Consider the following 18,904-nt stretch of genomic DNA (forward strand, 5'->3'; position numbering starts at 1 on the left):
CACAGTCTGGTTCACCGCAGGAGCTGCCATAGACAAGAATTGTTTGTAGCTTCTCATACATTCAGCAAGAAGCGTCTTCTGCAGCGCTATCATCGACCCTGACTCTTCTGCCTTGCTCAAAAGCACGACGGCATCTCCAAATGTCACTAAAATGAGACTACTTCAAATTCATGTCGGTGAACTAGTCATGTTGCAGCTGGTCTGCCTCCATGTCACCGTACAAGGCCAGGATTTCATTTGATGTTGTCCATTGCTAATGGTGCTTTGGACCCCATGGTACCCTGCAACAGTTGAAGCTTCTCCTGAATCTGGTCCTCTACACAGCAATCTTTGTGAGCCACATCAATCTTGCTCAAAGGCACTTTAACAAAGAGCTTTTCACTGCTGTCCACTGTGGATGCTGCTCTGGATCTTTCAGCTGTGCTTGAGTCAGTCGACCTCAAGAACCTAATGGAAACTCCTTTCTGATCCTCAACCTAGACCAGACTTGTGGTTCCTTCCAGAGACCAGCATCTGAATAATGAGACACTTCAACTGGACTGAAGACATCAGCGAAAATACACATTTCTCTGGATAAAAACGCAACCCTGGGTCAGATGTTTAAACAACTACAACTCCTTCCTCTTCTGTCCACCTGCCTGCGCACCCGACATGGAAGGTGCAAAAACACAAACATGCACCCACCAATACTACTTTACTTTCACAATTCCTCCAATTTTCTTCATCATTTCTTCATCACTTGAAGAGAAATGGACCATCCATTGACCACCTGGATGTATAAAAGGACAACAGGTAATGGAATGATATCTTTCATGATTCTTCAATCTGTCACACCAGGAATCAGAACAATCTCACAAAATCTATCAGGAAGAAGAAGAAGAAAAAGATTGACTTCAATGTCTGCTAGTAATTTCCTGCTGTGAAATACTGTGCCGCTGTTCAACCGCCCAAAGATACGACAATATGAAACCAGCTGTGTTTCAGATTGTGTGTCAAGATAGACCAAATTTAGAAGCAGTGACAGGTGAAGCAAACCCACACAGCATCCACGAAACACACAGCGGAACCACCCACCTTTAGGATTGAAATAACCGGACTTGGGTTCTGAGAATAATCCACAGAACACTTCACAACAGTACAGTTGCCAGCACGGTATTATCATGCATTTTATTAAAGATCAAAGTAACAATACACAGGTATTGTAAGATAAACATTTAGTAGGATATTTTTCACAAAGAAACAAAGTCCTACAAATAACAGAATCTTCTTCAAAATTCTCAAAAGTACACAAGGTGCCGGGCACAACGATGGAGTCATGATGATTTGGCGAGCAGGTCTGACCAGGTTACATTCAAGTGTAAACGTTGAGATAAGAGGCAACATATCAGAGACCTGACAGCGGCGCCGCTGTCTCTGTGTGCTGTTTCAAACACGACTCACTCACACACACACACACACAAATAAAATACATGACTGGGACATTTTTAATGCCAAACGGATGTAAATTGTAAATAACCTAAGGAAACCTTGACCTTTCTGACGGCGCGGATTTATGTCATCGTTTTTACACTTCAGTGTGAAGTTCTTAATGTTCCGATCATGCCCTGGTCCCATCAAGGAATATTTCCTTTAGAAAGTGCAAAGCTTTGACTAACGTCTCCCTCTCATCATAACACACACACTTTTAAATGATTAGTTCATTCTGGGCACTTGTGACTAGCGTCTGGGGCTGCTACATTAGGAACTTTAAGTCATGGCCGGCTGGAATAATCCCTGGGGGGCGGGGTCAACGCTTGACCTCCACTGCCTGCTGGGGGTTATATCCTTCACTTCTAAGTTCTTTGACACTTTTCGCACCACACACTTTGCACTTCTGGACTTTGGGTTTCCGCATTGGCATAGATCAGACAACTTCTCAACACAAACAGACAACATATGTTCGTTTGGGTTCCACTCTTGAAATGTATACAAAGAAGAGAAAGGAATCTCCCGCCCTGCAGTCATTCACATGTTTCCCACAACCATTTAGGAATGAATAATATAAAACACAGAGGGTTGAGTATCATAGCTTATCTGTAAACAGAATGTTGTATATTTGACATCCCAAAAGAACCGACAGTGTTGGTCATTGACTAAGTCCATTCGTGTGGTAGTTGTAGTCAGCATTGCAACATGAGTAAAAATGTCTTTAAAATTTGGGTCCGGCTCTATGAGACGCCATCCGTCGCTGCCCCGTCACATCGTGAGTCTGAGCGGGCGCATGAAGAGGCCTCGGCTCCGGCGTGCAGCGCGGGCTCCCCCTGCTGGTTCACTGGAGTGGTCCTTTGGTCTGTCAGAGGGCTGGTGATGCCCAGACTGGACAGAGCATCCAGGGTGCCATCTGGGTCCACCATCATGTCAATGACTGCGGAGGGGAATGACATAGAAATTTAAATGGAAAATGAATTCAGAGCTCTATGTTACGCACAGTTATGTGACGACAAACATCCACAGTAACTTTTTTTAAAATAATTTATTGACAATAATGTATCAATTAAAACAGAATCGGGGTAAAACACCTGCTTTTCAGAGCTTTTTTATGTGATTTCCTTTATATATATATATAAACTAAAAATAAATAAATGTTAAAAGTAATTTCTACACATTATTATTATTATTGTAGTTGTTGTTGTTATTATTGTTAGGACTAGTAGTAGTATTATAAAACTACCACAAGAAAGTCAAGTCCATACCTAGCAGTTGTCGTTCCACTCTCTTCAGGTCTTGGATGATAGTTGAGATCTCCTGTCACAGAGCACCAAGTCATAGAATTCAGTCAGGAAACAGCAGTAATGTATTTACCGGGGTTCATGTGAAGCCAGATTAAATAGTGTTAACTGAATTAGGAGCACACCGACTGATGATTTACAGAGTCACACGTCACAGCCAATAAATCTGCGCTTCCTCTGCCACACAGTCACAACAGGTTTAGGTGATTTGATCCAGCACTGTAGCACTGACACTCATGGTGTCAGACTCAATCAGTAATCCCATATTTTGTGTTGAGGGTGGATTTAGAGTTCCACAACACTAATCCATTTCACTGAATGGCTATTGGATTACTGATGTAAATAACTTCCTCGTCCAAAGATTTCATTAATGCACTCAGGAAAGGTTTCTTACAGCTCAGCGTTTCTTGTGCCGTTCAGGCCAGAGAGTGGCGCCATGCAAACATTAGACTAGTTGAATATCCAGAGGACATACTTCTACAATGGAAATTTAATTTTTCCATCTCCACAGAAAATAATGCTTTATTGTGGTTCAGAAGCATCAACACATTTTGTCAGCACTGCACTCACTGAAACTAAAACTAAAATTTAATTATGGTTTTCCACGTTTCAAGAGTCATCCGCAGTGTTAGACTCACATGTGAAATACTTCTGTCCATCCATTTCCAAGTCATTAACTGTTTGAAATACATGAAACTCAATTCCTTTTGGCTCCAGAAATCATTGGGTTTGGATTGAATAAACCCGTGAACTGGTGATGTTGTCCACAACAAGAATGAGGACAAACATGAGAACCAAGCGAGAGAACATCTCAACACATAAAAACAGAGCCTCTTAAAGCAGCATCATATGGTTTGGCTATTACACTAAATTCCGTAATGAAATGCCGCAGCTATCATCTTGGCAACTGGATGGTGCTTCGGCCATGTTTGCAGTCTTTGTGGTGGTGCCTATTTTGTTAACTTTAATTCAATAAAACTTTGAAGATATACATAAAAAAATCATGTTCAGCCGCTCACACAACAAGCAAAAAAGCTCCATAGGATATAGGAACAGATAATTATATGTTTTTGAGTGACAACTTAATGGAATAGTAAAAAACAGTCAACATGGTAGTCACCTTGTTGGAGCTCTTCAGCAGTAGAGAGTCGTGCTCCATCTGAAGCTTGTTCTCGATCTCCTCCCATTTCCGTTCTTTATCCTTGAACAGAATCCTTGACAAAAAAAAGAGAGTCAGCTAGTTCTGGTTGTATTTCACTGAGTGAGGATGTGAATTCTGGGTCTCAGAAACACATATAAAGTTATTATTATAAAGTTATTCTTATGCTGAGTGTAAATGGACACAATTTATAGCAGGGTGTCAGAGACTCTCCCTGTGACGTGACACTCCTAGACCTCTTTATAATTCCATTACTGGCTGCATATTAGAAATTGAACGAAAAATGTAAGTGTCTTCAGGCAGTAGAAACCTTATCAATGCTCACCTTATCTTGCAGGTTGTTTTCTCCACAGACTGTCGTATCCTGGCTGAAAGTTGACTCACAGATGCCAGAAGTAAACTATCCAATCCCGCCTGGAAAGTCATGAGAAGAAAGGCAAAGAAGATGCCCATTGTTTTTGAGACCGATTACACTGGCAGCAGACACCCAAGTCTGTGAGTGGACTGGTTTTAAACTGCATCCTTTTGGCATGCTCTCCCTGTGCTTCAATTTGTTTCCTTGTGGACACTCTGATTTCCTCCCAAGGTCCAAGATGAATTAATAATTCATTTGTGACTCCATGTTGTCTGTAGGTGTGAGCAAGGATTTTCGTACTTTAATGTCTAACCCTCTCACCCTATGTAGCGGGGACAGGCTTCAGGCCTGTGTTGAGCCCAGCATGAAAATAAGAGGGAAGAAAGGAATGTCTTTAATCTAAAAAGATGACAGGAACAGATAATTCGGTGGCAAGTTTGTCCATATGTGCTACAAGATAGTCAAACTGGAGTTGCACACTACACCTACCTCATCTCTGTTCCAAGTCTGCCGACGAATAGAACGTGACCCATTTCCACTGGAGGTTCTGGCTCTGAGTTCAACAGACTGTCCATTGGTTCCAATGCTTTCATCAAGGGAGGAAGCGGCAGGATCCAGACTTTCATCACAGACCTTCTCCTTCATGTAAAACATGACACAAATGAATCAAACGTTTCCCGCAGTTTTTGTTGCATTTTTCTTTTGAACCGTACCCCGACTGTGGGGTCGGCGGCAGCCGGGCTGACGGAGTCGATCTCTCCGGCGACATCGTGGATCTCCCTGGCAAGCATGGCCAGGTCTTTGGCTAGGTCCTGGCTAATCCTAAAAGATGTGACATAACAATGAAACCCATGTTAAAAACCTTATAAGATGGTCAATTCTGCTGACCTGGCGATCTCTTCGCTGTGGGCCGTCCAGTCTCTCATGTACTCGTCCTGATCCCGGGAGTGCTGCTTCACGGCCACGAGAGCCGCGGGGTTCGGGGTTGCTGGGGCAGAGCCGCTGAGCTGAGCCACTCGGGTGGCAGGAAATGGTCTAGACAGTGCCTCTTTGGATAGGTGGCGGTTTGAGCCGTACTCATCCTCTGAGGTGGAAGCGTACTCCACCGGTACGCGACGCCAGCGAGCACCAGCTATAACAACAACAACAACAAAAGTGAGGGAAGCGCCAGACAGATAAAGACATAGAACAATATCACTCACATGCAGGTGTTGTATGTCCGTATGACGAGGATTTACTTTTGTCAGGTAGTTTTGAGGCACTGTTGGCCCGGGCTCTGGGTCCAGACAGTGAGGCCACATTCAGCCCTCTCAGTCCTTGTCTAAGGGCATAATCTCCAGCGGCACCACGGGCTCCTGCACCTCTCCTCGTCACAGTGGCTTCAGAGTCGCTCTGTGCTGATGGGGACCCGACCCGGGGCCTCCTCGGCTGAGCCAGCGCCTCTATCCTTGACATGCCCCTTTTACCCATCCCCGTTCTGGATGTGGAACTAGCAGTGGAGGCCTCAGATGCCACAGACATTCTGTCCAAATCTGCAGGTTCAGTATCAGAAGACTCGCCCAGTCGAGCTTTCCGCAGGAGTGACGTCCTAGTCGGCCTGGGTTTGGGAACATTGGCAGCTTTGCTGGATGCAGATGATGCTGGGACCTGGTTGTTTTTAGCGCGACTAGATTTGGTGCTTGCTCCAGCTTTGGTGCTCCCTGATTGGTCTCTTGGATGAGACCCTTTAGACTCCTGGGTGGAGGTGGGTTGTGAGTCAGAGAAAAGCGAGTTGGAGTTGATGTCGTCATCAGTAAGATCCTGAGATGTCCATGGCTGACTAGACAGCTGCGGACCAGACAATCTGGTCTTGACTCTTCTGTCGTGGGTGTCCCTGCCTGCAGAAGGCCCTTTGTGGCTTGAACACAAAACTGTTTTCTCCTTCTGTTGACCTGCCAGGGCTCTGCGTTTCTGGACCACTCGCCTCACTCCATCAGCCTGGCTGACAGTGCTTGTTGTATCCACATCGGACTCCGGTGACACTGACCCTTCAATGGAGTGGCTGGGTGGGTCACCTTGATCTGACACAGTGGTCTCCAAAAAGGCCGCAACAGCTTCCGAGTCTTTCTGCAGCACGGCACTGTCAAGTCCCACATCCCGAGTCCTGCCTGCTGTCACTCCATCAATTCGTGGAATGAGCTCGATGGGGATGTTGGAGCTTGGTTTCTCTACAGTGAAACTCTCCTGCCTCAGCAAAGGTTTGCCACCACTTTCCCTGGCCTTCTCCTCCTCCTTCTTTTTCCTCCTCCCCTCCTCCACTCTCCTGTCTCCACCAGACATCGGATGAGGGGGGAGCTTATTCAACCCACTTCTGCCACCACCGCTGTCTTGTGACCTCGCTGGTGAGGAGCGACTCGGACTCCCTCCTGTTCCAGATCCAGTCCGACTCCTCCCCCTCGAAGTCTTATCCTCCCTATTCTCCTTCTCCTGCAGCTCTGTGTCCTGTTTTTCTCCCATATCTACATGCGAGACAGAACCCACCATCTTCCCTGTGGAGGGCTCCTCTCCAGGCAGTTGCGGTAAAGTTCTTCTCTTTCGTTCAGAAGCGAATGAACGGCTGGATTCACTGGTGTCTCCTGAAACCATAGAAGCACCATTTATCTATTTTTCTTTTTTACATTTTCAGTTCTATATAGCTCACGAGGCCGATCAACTATGAATCAATACCTCGTCCTTCTGTGACCATTGAGTGGCTTTCACCCCCTGATCCCTCAGGGTCTGTCCTTACATGGGTGGCAGCCAGCGTGGCCCACTGTGAGACCCAGCGGGGGCCACCCACCATCAGTTCCTCCGAAACGCACTAGAGAAAGACACAATGAATATCAAGCAAAAATGATACCATGACTGTTCATACCTGACAAGTTATAGGCAGACAAGTCAGACACAAGGAACAATTTTGGAGGTAGGTTCATTTCAGGGTTTCATCTACGATCAGAACACATTCATTCCGGTTGTGGAAAAGGTGCTCATTCAATCATAGCTAAGGAGTGGCATGGCGGAGGTACGCGCTGTCCAAGTGCCTTTCTGCTTAAAATGGGCCTTGAGAGCGATCTTGTTCCATTTGACCAGATTTATTTGACAATATTGTGAGTTTTTTTAGCAAAAGGGAACAAAACACTTTGAAATACGGAGGTCGAATCATGTAGGTGATGCTAGGCCTCTGAATAAATAATCAAAATATAAACATTTTGATCTGAGATATTGTTTAACTCCCTTTCAGGAGTGTGGTTAAAACCGTTTCTGCTGTACCTCTGCCTTTCCTCTGTCTCTGCTGTGAGACTTCTGCGTTGAAAAGCGGTCCACGCCGCCCAGCCGCGAAACACACACCGCCTCCTGCTCATCGACACCAAACACCTAAAACAAACACATGACTGAACAAACTCTGTTCACAAAAGACGGTTGGGAATGAAAAATGAAATTGGTGAAAGAGATGAAGGTTTATTACATGTCTCTTCCTGCGCACCTTGTCAATCATCCTTCTGGCCTCCTCAGCTTCATGGTCTCCGTTCTCCATTTCAATGGTGTACGTCCCTCTGTCACTGAAATCATCACCATGGGAACGAGACTCATCGCGGCCACTCGTCTGCTGCATGCCAGGGCCACTCCGTTTTTCCCCAAATTTGTTGGAAGGTTTACGTCGGCGTGCTGGACTGTCTTCCTCAATAAAAAGTCCTTCAGGTACGTTTGCCCGAGCGGCCCGAATCTTCACTCCAGGATTCCCCCATGGACCCCAAGGAGCCTCTTCTAAGGCTTTACGCTGTTCTCCGAGCGCGTTCTCTGTGTCGCTCTGTGTGCCGTCCTCGTGTTTGCTACCTGGTGGGTGGTTAAAAACATGTCAAAAAGGTGAAACAAAACATGAGTTATCAATGTGCTTTGGTTGCTACAGTCAATAGACAGAGAAAAGCACATACCTTTTAAACTCCTCAGGTGAATGGGTACGTCACTCTTGACACTTTCCCCATCCTCCTCAGCAGCTGGCTCTTTAAGCGGCAAGGGCAGTTCGTTCTGGGCCAGCCAATCTGCCACTTTGACTTCTGCTGCCACCATAGCAGTCTGAAGCGGACTCAGCTCCTCGCCAACAGCCCGTTTGGGTCGCGGCCTGGTCTCCGTTCCCGCTTTCGTCACTCGATCTTTCACAGTGACTTTTCCAGACGCCCCGGGGTCAAACTCAATGGTAAAAGAAGCGTGGCCGTGGACAGGCTCAGGAGCAGAGGGCGCGCCGGCGCCGGGATCTCGGACCTCAGCGCTTGCTTTAGTCGATGACTGTGAATCCTTGTTGGGAATTTCAAAGTGGTTCTGCTCCTGGCAGGATGCTAGGGGCAGGGAGGATTTCCGGTGCTCCGAGTTTTTCTTTGTTTCTGTTCCAAGCAAAGACACAAGGTTATCGGCAGCATCATGAACAGAAGACTCCTTGCTAATGACGTGATGAAGTGGACCTTTAAGTGGGTCATTAACGCCCAACTTATAAGTGGAGAATACTGACCCCTACTGAAGAAAGCCTGCAGCAAATACAACATGTGGTACAGAAGAAACATGTTTATGAAGTGACTTTGACTAGTTTATATAAAGAACCTAAAAATAAAAACAGAGCACTTCAGTAGTTTCTTACAGCAACTGGAAGATTTCTCTTTCACAATATTTAACAGCATATCAACGTTCCCTGTCATTTAAATGATTCAAAATTTTATGTATGTAAATATGTATTTTAAAGAGCCTGCTGTACATACTGTCGCACCATTTTGGTAACCTTAAAATCTAAGGGAGATATAAAAGATAATAAACAGCACATTAAAATGTTAGAATCAATAATAATCTACATTATTTTATAATAAACACATGATTGACAGAGTAAATACCACCCTTACAAAATGAAATAAAAATGATTTTTGTAAAAATATGAAAAACAAAGATATTAAATAAAATGTTTTATTAATTTTATTTTAATATATACTTTGTAGATATCTCAATATAGATATATACATGAACATGCAGAATACCATAAAACAGAATAAATAATAATTACATATTTGGGCACAAGGTCATGCATGAAAATTTCACAGACAGAAGGGCTAAAGACAGGAAAATATCAAAGGACATATCAAAGGTCAAGTTATATAAATAAATACAGTATAATTATGGAATAATACCATCATCATTTCTCTTACTAATTAAACTAATACTAAATTAAATTAGATTTAAAAGATTACATAACTATAAACATTATATGACTATATATTTTGTAATATACATATATACATAGAATTCATTTATCCATGAATTTGAAACTGATATGATGCATTTTCCTTTTATTACAGTGAATCATGTGATAGCAGAAGTTATCAACACTCCTTGCTAGGATGAAGCTTTGTTTGTTGTGGCCACATGATGCAATGAAAGTAACATAGTAAGTAGTAAAGAAGAAGTAGCATTCTTCAATTGCTATTTCCGTCACCCTCATTTCTCACAGCTTCTGTGTATCTCATTGTACTGACTACAGCGTGAAACTAACACAACCCTACCAAACTGCATTACTCTGCCTGAGGAATAGCTGGTAGCTAGAAGCTCACAACATCAGACAAAAACCTCAAAACTACCTTCAGCTTTGTCACGTTTCCGATCAAGGGTCTTTTCCTCAGGTCTTCCAGTGCTTTGGTCATCAGCTTGTCCATCTCCCCACCAAGCTGGCTGGCCGTAAAGAGGGGTACCCCGATGCAGCAATGCAACATCAGCTAAAATAAAAAAGTCATTCAAGTGCAGCATAGCTTCTAATAAAATATTATGTTTAAATACCTAGTCTAACTTTTCCGAGCCGCTGATGTTGTTTACTAATCATACCTGCAGCCTTCTCCTCTAGTCTGCTGACATCAGGGGGCTTGGCTGTGGCCCCCTCACACGTGGGTGCTGTCGTGGCCTCAGGGGGTCTCATGTCTGGCTTCGGCGGTTCTCCTTCCAGCAGCCTTCTCTGGCTCAGCTGAAGCTGACTGCTCAACTTCTCATGCTGATAGAAAACAAAACAAAAATATTCAAGAATAATTCAACATACTAAAATGAAACTTAATAATGACTCAATTTTCCGTATTTCATCACCTTGAGGGCTTCTTCTGGGATGTGCAGCTCTCCTCGAACCACGGTGAAGAGGTTGGTATGTGCGGCAGGTTAAGGTTGTAACATCTAAGCTACTGATCTATTATGCAGTTGTCGCAGGGGGATGAAATTACAGCATGGTTCACGTTCACTGACCTTGTGGCACTGGGCCGTACGGACACATATAAGCATTCTGGAAAGGATATCATATCCGAACCGCAACTTGTCGTCCGTTTGCAGCGTCACGTACATCTGCTCCTGTATTCTGACATCGTTGATGAAGGTCTGCGACCCATATAAAGTCTTTGTCAGCTAAAGTTTCAGCTGGACTCATTGAATAGGCGATAATAAATACTGATGTTCAGACACTCACCCCATTGAGGCTGCCCAGGTCTTTGACTTTATGCTCATCTGTATTGGCTTCATAGTTGATGACAGCATGTTGTTTGTCCACGCTGCGAGACTGAATCACAGAAAATCCAGTCAATCGCTGTAATCTATGATAATCTCAGTCCCACAGATCGTAATCCAGACGGATGTCAGCCCAGAGAAGTGGGTTTTCTCACCTGCAGCATAAGTTCGCAGTCATCCCGGCCCACAAATATCATCTCTCTGGGAAGACGATGGCGCGTCCCCCCGCCGCTCACGAGGAACCAGGACGTCAGACTCATCTCTGCTTCGGGAGCTGACCCTTGACTTTTAAAGCATCCTGCTAAAATCAGACGGAGGGCATGATGACTGTGATGTATGACTAAATATGAGCTGAAATAGAGATGACACACAAATGAAGAAAAAAAAGCTCTGCCCTCCAAGCTCCATTTTGGAACATGTTGTCCCCAAATTTTGTCAGTTTGAGGCTCAATAGAGGTGAAGAAGAGATTGAAGACTGGGTGATCTGTGATGCCAGAGAATCAGCAAGAGTGACAGGCAGGCTTCATAATGAAGACGTGAGTGCAGCTTTTGAACATGCGTGTCAAACTCAAACTCAAGGCTCTGGGGCCAAATCCGGCCCTTCGAATCACTTTATATGGCCCGCAAGAGTGAAAGTGAAATACATATAGTCGTCAAAAAAAGGTCTTATATTATAGTAAATAGTTTGATCCACTGGACAGTGTTTCGTATTTTACCCCCCCCTTGCTTGACTGAATTTGTTTGTATCTCTCCTGACACAAAGACTGAAAGCAGAGTTAGGAGTGGCACGGAGAAGACAATGACGTTTTTAGTGGGAGTGACCAGACAGGAAATGAGCATATCTGAGGCACGGCTCTGGATCACAAACATTTAGTGGCCATATTTGAGAAAAAAAGGGGCAGTTATGTAAGCACAAAATATTCTCTACATAAGCACACATAGAGGTTCTAAAATGTCCTTCCCATGAACTCTTAAAATCCACACACACTTTTTGTTTTCACCACCACTGACCTGGCATTTGCCCAGTGGGAGGCCAACTACAACTGACAGCCGATAATGATATGAGAGCGATATCGGGATGTTCCTCCTCTTTTCAAATCCGCTGCCGCTATCTCTGTGATCAACGCTCTTCCAGGGACAACAGTCACATGGAGTACAGACACTGATCTGCCTCCTCTAGAATTGAGCAAATTGGTTGAGCAGTAAATCAGACCACAAAGAGAAACAGGAAGTGGGGGGAGATGAAGGCAGCCATGATGCACCTGATCCTTGCATCACCGTCTCCGCCTGACACTCTAACACCACCTCTCCGAAGCTGCCAGACATGAACAACAAGAAGCAGAGCCGCTCTTTACCATGACACTGACAGCTGGCCCTCCTCCTATAGGAGCAGCTTTAGGCAGGCCTGACTTTTGCTGACTCATGCTCAATGCCGTGGACCTTAAACACACACGCTGATGTGGAGCATCACCACTATCCGTTTCTGAGTGGACGCAGTGGCCTGACTTGTAGTGGCCCAGATACACGCTTGACCAGCTCCAACCTCACCCAGACACAGATATCTGAAACTGATTTGTGCTAGTGGGCCATTATATAAAAGAAAAATGAGGCGAGGAAAACAGTCAAAACTGCCAGACGCTGACAAATAACCTAAAAAAACAGGTCAGCGTTTGACATTTAATCATGACAATATGCTAGCTAATAAAGCCAGCATCAATTAGACGAGTGTGGATGTTTAGATAATTCACCCGTGAATTATGCGCTAAATCACTAAGATATCGCTATCATACATGTTACTGGCGACTGTCGATACAGTACAGAAAGCGTCATTTCGGTTGTATTTTGGTGTTACATCCATTGATCTGAGCGTATGGGCGACATTATGTCTATCTCGACGATGTTGGTTTTCGCCTTCCATCCGGCCTCCAGATGAAGCGACAACGCAGAGAATCCGACAGTACGACAGCAGAGGAACATTCATGTCACTTACCAAGCGATGTGAGGAAGAATCAGGTCGAAATTCAGAGGACTCATCCACATCGATGATGCTGCTCCTGAGCGTTTCTGCTGCCCAGCCCAGACGATAACGCACTACTGTGTCTTGGTCGACAGGTGGTGCTGCAGGCTCAATCTTGAAGGAAGCCCGCGCAGACGTAGAAGCAGAAGAGTTGGAGTTGTAGGGGGAGATGTAGCGGAAGTCCTAACGTAAGTAGTCGGAATAGTATTTGTTGAAGTAGTAGTGGAAATACGAAATAATAAATAACATTAGTTAGTCCCACATTGGGGGATTTCAGCAATTTTTTTTTTGTAAACAGTACTCGAGGTAGCATAAGAAATAGTTAATGTATTTACTGTATATCAAATGTGTCTACAATTGCCAGTAATATAAGTTGCATTTATGGAGGAAGAAGGGTAGCACCACGCCATTTTTTTCATTTAACAACGATTTATTTAAGTACCTGCAGTATTTTGGTTAGTTTGAGAACGAGTAACGCTTTTAAGTGCACGTATGGCAACACGATTAGGTCGTGTACAACCACAAGCGCTAGGGGGCGACGGAGTCTTGATAATGACGTCACTCTGATAGTCGTTTGTAGAAAATGTGCACTTCAGCCAGTCAATATACGCGTGATGACATCTTTGAATCTAAGCACTGGTGGAGTTTAACAGGTGAACGTTCTAAAAAGTCATTGAACTAAAGTTCAGGTGTTTCCCCAACCCAACCTTTCAACTGTGTCTGTTATATCTATCATACTGTTACATCCATACACGATGAACTGTATATAACATACTGTTCGTCGTGTTTAGAAGTCTTTCTGGGGTTCGTTTTTCCAAGTTAAATCGGTGTTAATGGTGGTGTTATGTTCACACCATCAATGCTGAAGAAGTCAAATTTACTTTTAATTTATTGCGTGTAACTAGACGCACATTAGCAGTTATTACATTAAAATGTGTAACAAAGATGCAAATTACGAAAATACCAATTTTATCATTTTGCTGCTATTTCTACCTTTTGTTTCTACCGTTTAGTTTATAATTTAATAAATATCTAACTTTACCCTCTAACTTTAAGTTATTGTGTCAATGGAAAGTGAAAATTTGATAAGCGATTCGTTATAGAGAGCGCCATCTATTGGGCTCAGAAAAACACTACTTTGCTGGGCTCATTTGCTCCAAGCAAACATCCCTATGATTCTGAAAAAAAAATCATAAAAAAAAAAAATGGTTTCAGAAAGAAATGAACTTTTTTTAAATTTAATTATTCATATTCTAGTTTTTTTTTTTCTTTGATTGATCACGTTTTGGGTTATTATAAACACAACATATGAATTACTGTTAAAAATGGCTTTAAGTCTAAACAGTAAAATCACAGTTGCAATTTTAATAGGTTCAGCTGCTGTAAATATTTTCCTGCAATGAAATTCATGTTAAAGTGTTACATTGTTTTAAAAATAATTGAATTGAATAAGTGAAAGTGTTACACGCAGTAGTAGAAAGGGGCATACAACAGCATTTCACACAAGTTTAAATTTGCACATTTAATCTTAATGAGTCACCTGCAACATGGTTCCTCCAACTCTTATCCAAACCTTTATTGGGGCAAGAAATTATTTATGTTGCTGCATGCTACTTTCTAGTGAAAAGTTAATTCTAGTTTTGCTTATTATATATTATTTATTAGTATTATACTCTGTAAATCACAATATTTCACTGCATTGTGGAATTTCTTTTTAAGATATTTATGTCGCCTTAACATAATTAAAAGGGTTGTAAGTACAGCAAAAAAATAGTAGAGGGTATTGAATGAAGTCATAGCAGTCACTGAGGAGACAGCAGGTGACTACCTCAGCACCTGAAGAAGGGCCATTCAAAGTTCCTCTCGGTAATTACTTGTGCTTATGTACTTACACTTGCATAAACATCATCCATATAAATAAACATTGACTTTAAATCTATTTCTAGAGTTATATATGTATTTATATAAACTAAAAATAGAATGAAGTGTTAATTTAAGACATGAAGGCTGATGGTCTCAGCTGCTCAACATCAGTACGTCAGTTCACACGCTCTCTCTCTCTCTCTTTCTGGATCCCTCTCGCTCTTAGCCCCGCCCCCTCGCTCCCCCTCCGTCCATTGGTGTCTTCAGGGTCTCTCCCGTCCATAGGTAGTCTCCACAATGAGTGTCCATTGGTGTTTATGATGGCTGGCCCCCCCTCCCACTGGCCGCCTTCGCCCTGCCCACGTCTTCTATGTCTCGGTACGTCCATCTCCTGACGTTCAAGTTCGCAGGAACGTCACGTCCGCACTTGAACTTGCAGCTCAGGGGGGGCACTCCGGACCCCCATCACTCTCTTCTGGCGAACAAGTCATGAGGAGCTCCGCAGAGCGCGCAGCGTCTCGTTCCGTGTGACCGGCGCGTCTTCTTCTCCCAGCCTGCCGCTTGTCGTTGATCGGAGCAAGCTCTCGTTGTTGTTGCTGTCGGATGCCAGAAGGATCAATGAAGATATTCCACTCGGACTTGTTCGCAGAGGATTTCCCAATGTGAAGAGCCCACTCTGAACCAACATGTCTCGCCGCAAGCAGGGCAAACCCCAGCATTTGAGCACACGGGAGTTTTCACGTAAGTAAACCGGCTATTGCTATTTAACACGCGACATGGCGACACTGGGGAGAACTTTAAAAGCAGCGGGACTTTCAACCCCGGATGAACCGAAATATAACGCGTGTCATTCTTAAATGCCGGAACAGAAGCAAACTTGACAAGCGCACTTGTGTTGCCTTTACTGGACTATCGCGGGACTGGTGGCCGGAGACCCTCGAGCTCGGCGCTTTCTCAAGTTTTCCGGTCATTTCTAGCGCCTTCACTTTGGCAAGGGCAACTGATAGCTTTATCCCCCTCATAATGGTTTGTAAAGATCATCATTGAAAACATTTGCGGAACAAAATGTCAGGGCTCGACTTCAATAATTAGCCTTTATTGACCGGTGTTTTGTCAGGTTGTTCCGTCATCACGCGTTGCTTATACTATAAGGGATTACAAGCCTATAATTCTGGGATCAAGTCACAACTCGCTGTATTTGAAATAGACCTCTTGTTTTCTTCATTGAGAAACCAAGTATATTCTCGCACTTCATGTCTTCTTTAATGGGCTGGTCCTGACGCGACTCTGCCAGTAGGGGGCGCAGTTTGATTGTCGTCTTGTGGGCCACTATTGAACTTGAACTTGGTCTTCTTCCAAGTCTTGTCAGCAATATTAATGTGAAGCGTAATTATTGCAAGAATCTTATAACACGTTAGTAATTGTGAAAATACTAGAAGATACTTTCCCTTCTGTTTTGATTCATGTAAAATATTTAAAACATAACAAAAAAATATTTTTGTTTTAGTACAAGAGAATGCATATGTATGGTATGTGCAATCATTAATTTTATTTATTGTGACATTCATACGCTAATGCTTGTCTATACAATTGCAATATACACTACTTTACTCAGATAATTTATGATTTTTAAGCAAAAATGTCTCAAGTCAACTTGTTTATTTACTAATTATTTACTAAAAATAAATAAACCTTGTTCTGCTCTGTAAGAAATAATGCTGCAAAACAAGAAACAAAGCAGCCTAAATGTTTTTTTTTTCTTTTTAATTGCAATATCCACTCCTGATTTAACACCTAAACCACTTTCAGCCCCGGCAGTTTGATGTCTAAGGAAGGAGGAAAAACAAGATTATATTTGCCGTTTTCAAAGTTCTTCACATTGCAGTCGCTCTGCATCAAAATGAGATTACTTGGTTTGAAGAAAATCTTTGTGGCCAACTCGTGGTCACACTCTTCGGCAGGGTGCGTGGCATAAGCTGGTTAAGATAAGCTTCTGTCGGAGCGGGAAGAATTCCCTCATCTTTAATGCAGCTGAACATCCAGGTAACTGGGCCTATCTTGCATAGTCCCTTCACACCTTCTCGTCTGACCCGACAAGGAATTAAAGCCACGAGAATTCATCACAACTTATCTCAACATCCCAGTCGAGACGTCCAATGTCGTTTACCATGTGGCAGCATGACTTCTTTTAAAGCTCTCTCTCACTCTCTCTCCCTCACACACACACACGCACACATTCTCTCTCTCTCTCTCTGCAAGTACTTCAGGGACCTACTCCACATCCAACCCCTCAATGTCTAACCTTGGTTCATAAGATCCCAGCACTTTTAACGAAATGGGGTCCAATCATCTTGAACTCAAATTAGAATCTATTTTTTGATCCTCAGAGGTGTTAGGTTCATTAAAAAGCGAGATTGGCAGCACAATAAAGAGGGTCAAGCAACTTAATCGTTGGGCTGTTGCCTGCTAGCTGAACATGTCAGCCCTTGTCGAAGTGACTTGTGTGCTTCACGTTCCAGCTCAATATATGTCTTTGTTGTTGTTTTATTGCTTCCTATCTGCTACTTTTTCACTTAAAAATATCCAGCTAATATTCGTGATATAACTGAACTTGTCGATCATTGTGTGCTCAACCAGCCAATCCCATGAGAGGACATCATAACAACACCTGCCCTCCAGAATTCCTCTCAACTGTGTCTAACTTTGCTATTTCCTCTCCTCCAGCTGAGCCGCTGTCAGGTGTTTTACCAGGAGAGGACTCTCAGGACTCCCCCAGGCTGGGTGTAGCGCAGGGTGAGCCCCTGAAAGGGGACCAGGACCTTCTGACCTGCGGACAGTGTCACACCCGCTTTCCCTTGGGTGACATCCTACTGTTCATCGAACACAAACGGAGGCAGTGTCATGCCAGCCTTTGCCTGGACAAACCTTTGGACCGTCCACCTTCGTCCCCACTGGCCTCGCCTCTCTCAACGTCCTCCTCGCACTCACGGACCCCCCTTCAGCACCCACGAAGGACCTCTCACCCCGTAGAGGTGGCCGTTCAAGTGTCGCCGTATGACGAGGATTGTTTATCTGCTCCGTTGCAAGGAATAATCCCCAAGCAGGAGAACATCACAGGTAAAAACACTGCAGTCGAGGGCGCATACATGGCTACGTGCCAAAGCAAACTATAGAGACGCAAAAGTGTGAAGTGAGTATTTTCTCTGAGAGGAAGTGAAGATGCGGAGTGGGTCACACTTTTGCAGGTTCAGATGAAGTCAGTCACAAAGGGGAACAAAAACTTGATGCATCTGTGGTGAAAGGGGAAAATACACTGTACCTAACCGCTGCTTTTAAAACGGAAGACCCTCTCTCAGTCTGTACCAGAAAGTCTCCATCATGTCACACATCTGCGTTGGTGTCACACGTCTCCACTTGTACCCCATAAAGTCTGAATCGTTTTTATGTAGATTTTGGATCAGCTTTCAGCATCAAATCAGTGCCGATGATGGCAGCATGTAGAAATGAATATACAAATTCATGCTGTTGCATATTAATGCAACAACCTCTTGGGAATTAAGCGCCCCTTAAGTGTATTTACGAATAATTAAATGTACATGTTAAAGGCGTCCTTATCAATATTAGATTAGAAGAGTAAATGCAAAGTGGATGTGATGACGTGAAAAGAGCAGCCGCTCATCGAAGTACACGACTGACGGTACGACGCTGTTTTTAAATGATGAAAGATGAATTGCAATTTAGTGGCTGAAATTTGCATTTACTATTCACCCATTTGTTAAATAACATAGCATGGTGTTCCCATACAAAAGTTGCTGATAACCTAATTGGTCAGTTGTATCATTAGTATTCTGCGTATCCTGTGTTGTACAGACTGGAAACTTCACTTCAAGCTCAATTAGAAAAGGTGCTCAGCCTCTGATGAGCCTATCTCTCTCACACAACAACCAGCTGTGCTCAACCTCCATTGCGAGAAAGAGAAGTATGTTTTAGAAATTGAAACACTCAAACAAAGAAACCGATTTTCGGAATGGCGCCGTCACAGATGTGTTCGGTTCCTGTGGCCTTCACTGCCATCCTACCTTATTACAGGCCCATAATTCTCCCTGCAAACTGTGATCCAGGAACGTTACAGAGAACGTAATTATCCCCTGCTAATATTTATTTGAAGAGCACCGCAGCCACTAATTGTCAGTGTTTTTTTTCTTGAC

At 43.6% G+C, this 18,904-nt stretch overlaps 2 protein-coding genes across 3 annotated transcripts in view; one reads left to right on the plus strand and one right to left on the minus strand.

Annotated features, from left to right (window-relative positions):
* Nucleotides 1–4: 4 nt before the first annotated feature.
* On the minus strand, nucleotides 5–12,910 carry LOC128753448 (centrosomal protein of 170 kDa-like). 2 transcript variants are annotated; one of them, XM_053855162.1, is made up of 20 exons: nucleotides 12,807–12,910; nucleotides 10,972–11,117; nucleotides 10,779–10,868; nucleotides 10,609–10,690; nucleotides 10,409–10,464; nucleotides 10,157–10,319; nucleotides 9,916–10,050; nucleotides 8,233–8,679; nucleotides 7,785–8,134; nucleotides 7,571–7,675; nucleotides 6,989–7,121; nucleotides 5,485–6,897; nucleotides 5,171–5,414; nucleotides 4,996–5,104; nucleotides 4,772–4,921; nucleotides 4,253–4,341; nucleotides 3,889–3,982; nucleotides 2,733–2,784; nucleotides 1,075–2,404; nucleotides 5–769 (listed from the first exon to the last, which is right to left on the minus strand). In XM_053855162.1, exons 2-19 carry the CDS (start codon nucleotides 11,074–11,076, stop codon nucleotides 2,208–2,210), a joined length of 4,014 nt encoding a protein of 1,337 aa, XP_053711137.1. In that variant the 5' UTR covers nucleotides 11,077–11,117; nucleotides 12,807–12,910; the 3' UTR covers nucleotides 5–769; nucleotides 1,075–2,207. The 2 variants fall into 2 exon arrangements, with proteins under 2 accessions (XP_053711137.1, XP_053711136.1); XM_053855161.1 differs by having other exon boundaries at nucleotides 7,767–8,134.
* A 2,151-nt stretch (nucleotides 12,911–15,061) lies between these two features.
* The window catches only part of LOC128754550 (B-cell lymphoma/leukemia 11A-like), a 34,015-nt gene continuing 30,172 nt past the window's right edge, over nucleotides 15,062–18,904 (plus strand). The window contains exons 1-3 of the mRNA XM_053857255.1: nucleotides 15,062–15,074; nucleotides 15,136–15,437; nucleotides 17,421–17,813. Of these exons, the coding sequence (XP_053713230.1) occupies nucleotides 15,383–15,437; nucleotides 17,421–17,813 (448 nt within the window). The 5' untranslated portion in view covers nucleotides 15,062–15,074; nucleotides 15,136–15,382. The remainder of the gene's footprint in view (nucleotides 15,075–15,135; nucleotides 15,438–17,420; nucleotides 17,814–18,904) is intronic.

The sequence above is a fragment of the Synchiropus splendidus genome, chromosome 2 (genome assembly GCF_027744825.2).
Source record: "Synchiropus splendidus isolate RoL2022-P1 chromosome 2, RoL_Sspl_1.0, whole genome shotgun sequence".
Classification (NCBI taxonomy): Eukaryota; Metazoa; Chordata; class Actinopteri; order Syngnathiformes; family Callionymidae; genus Synchiropus; species Synchiropus splendidus.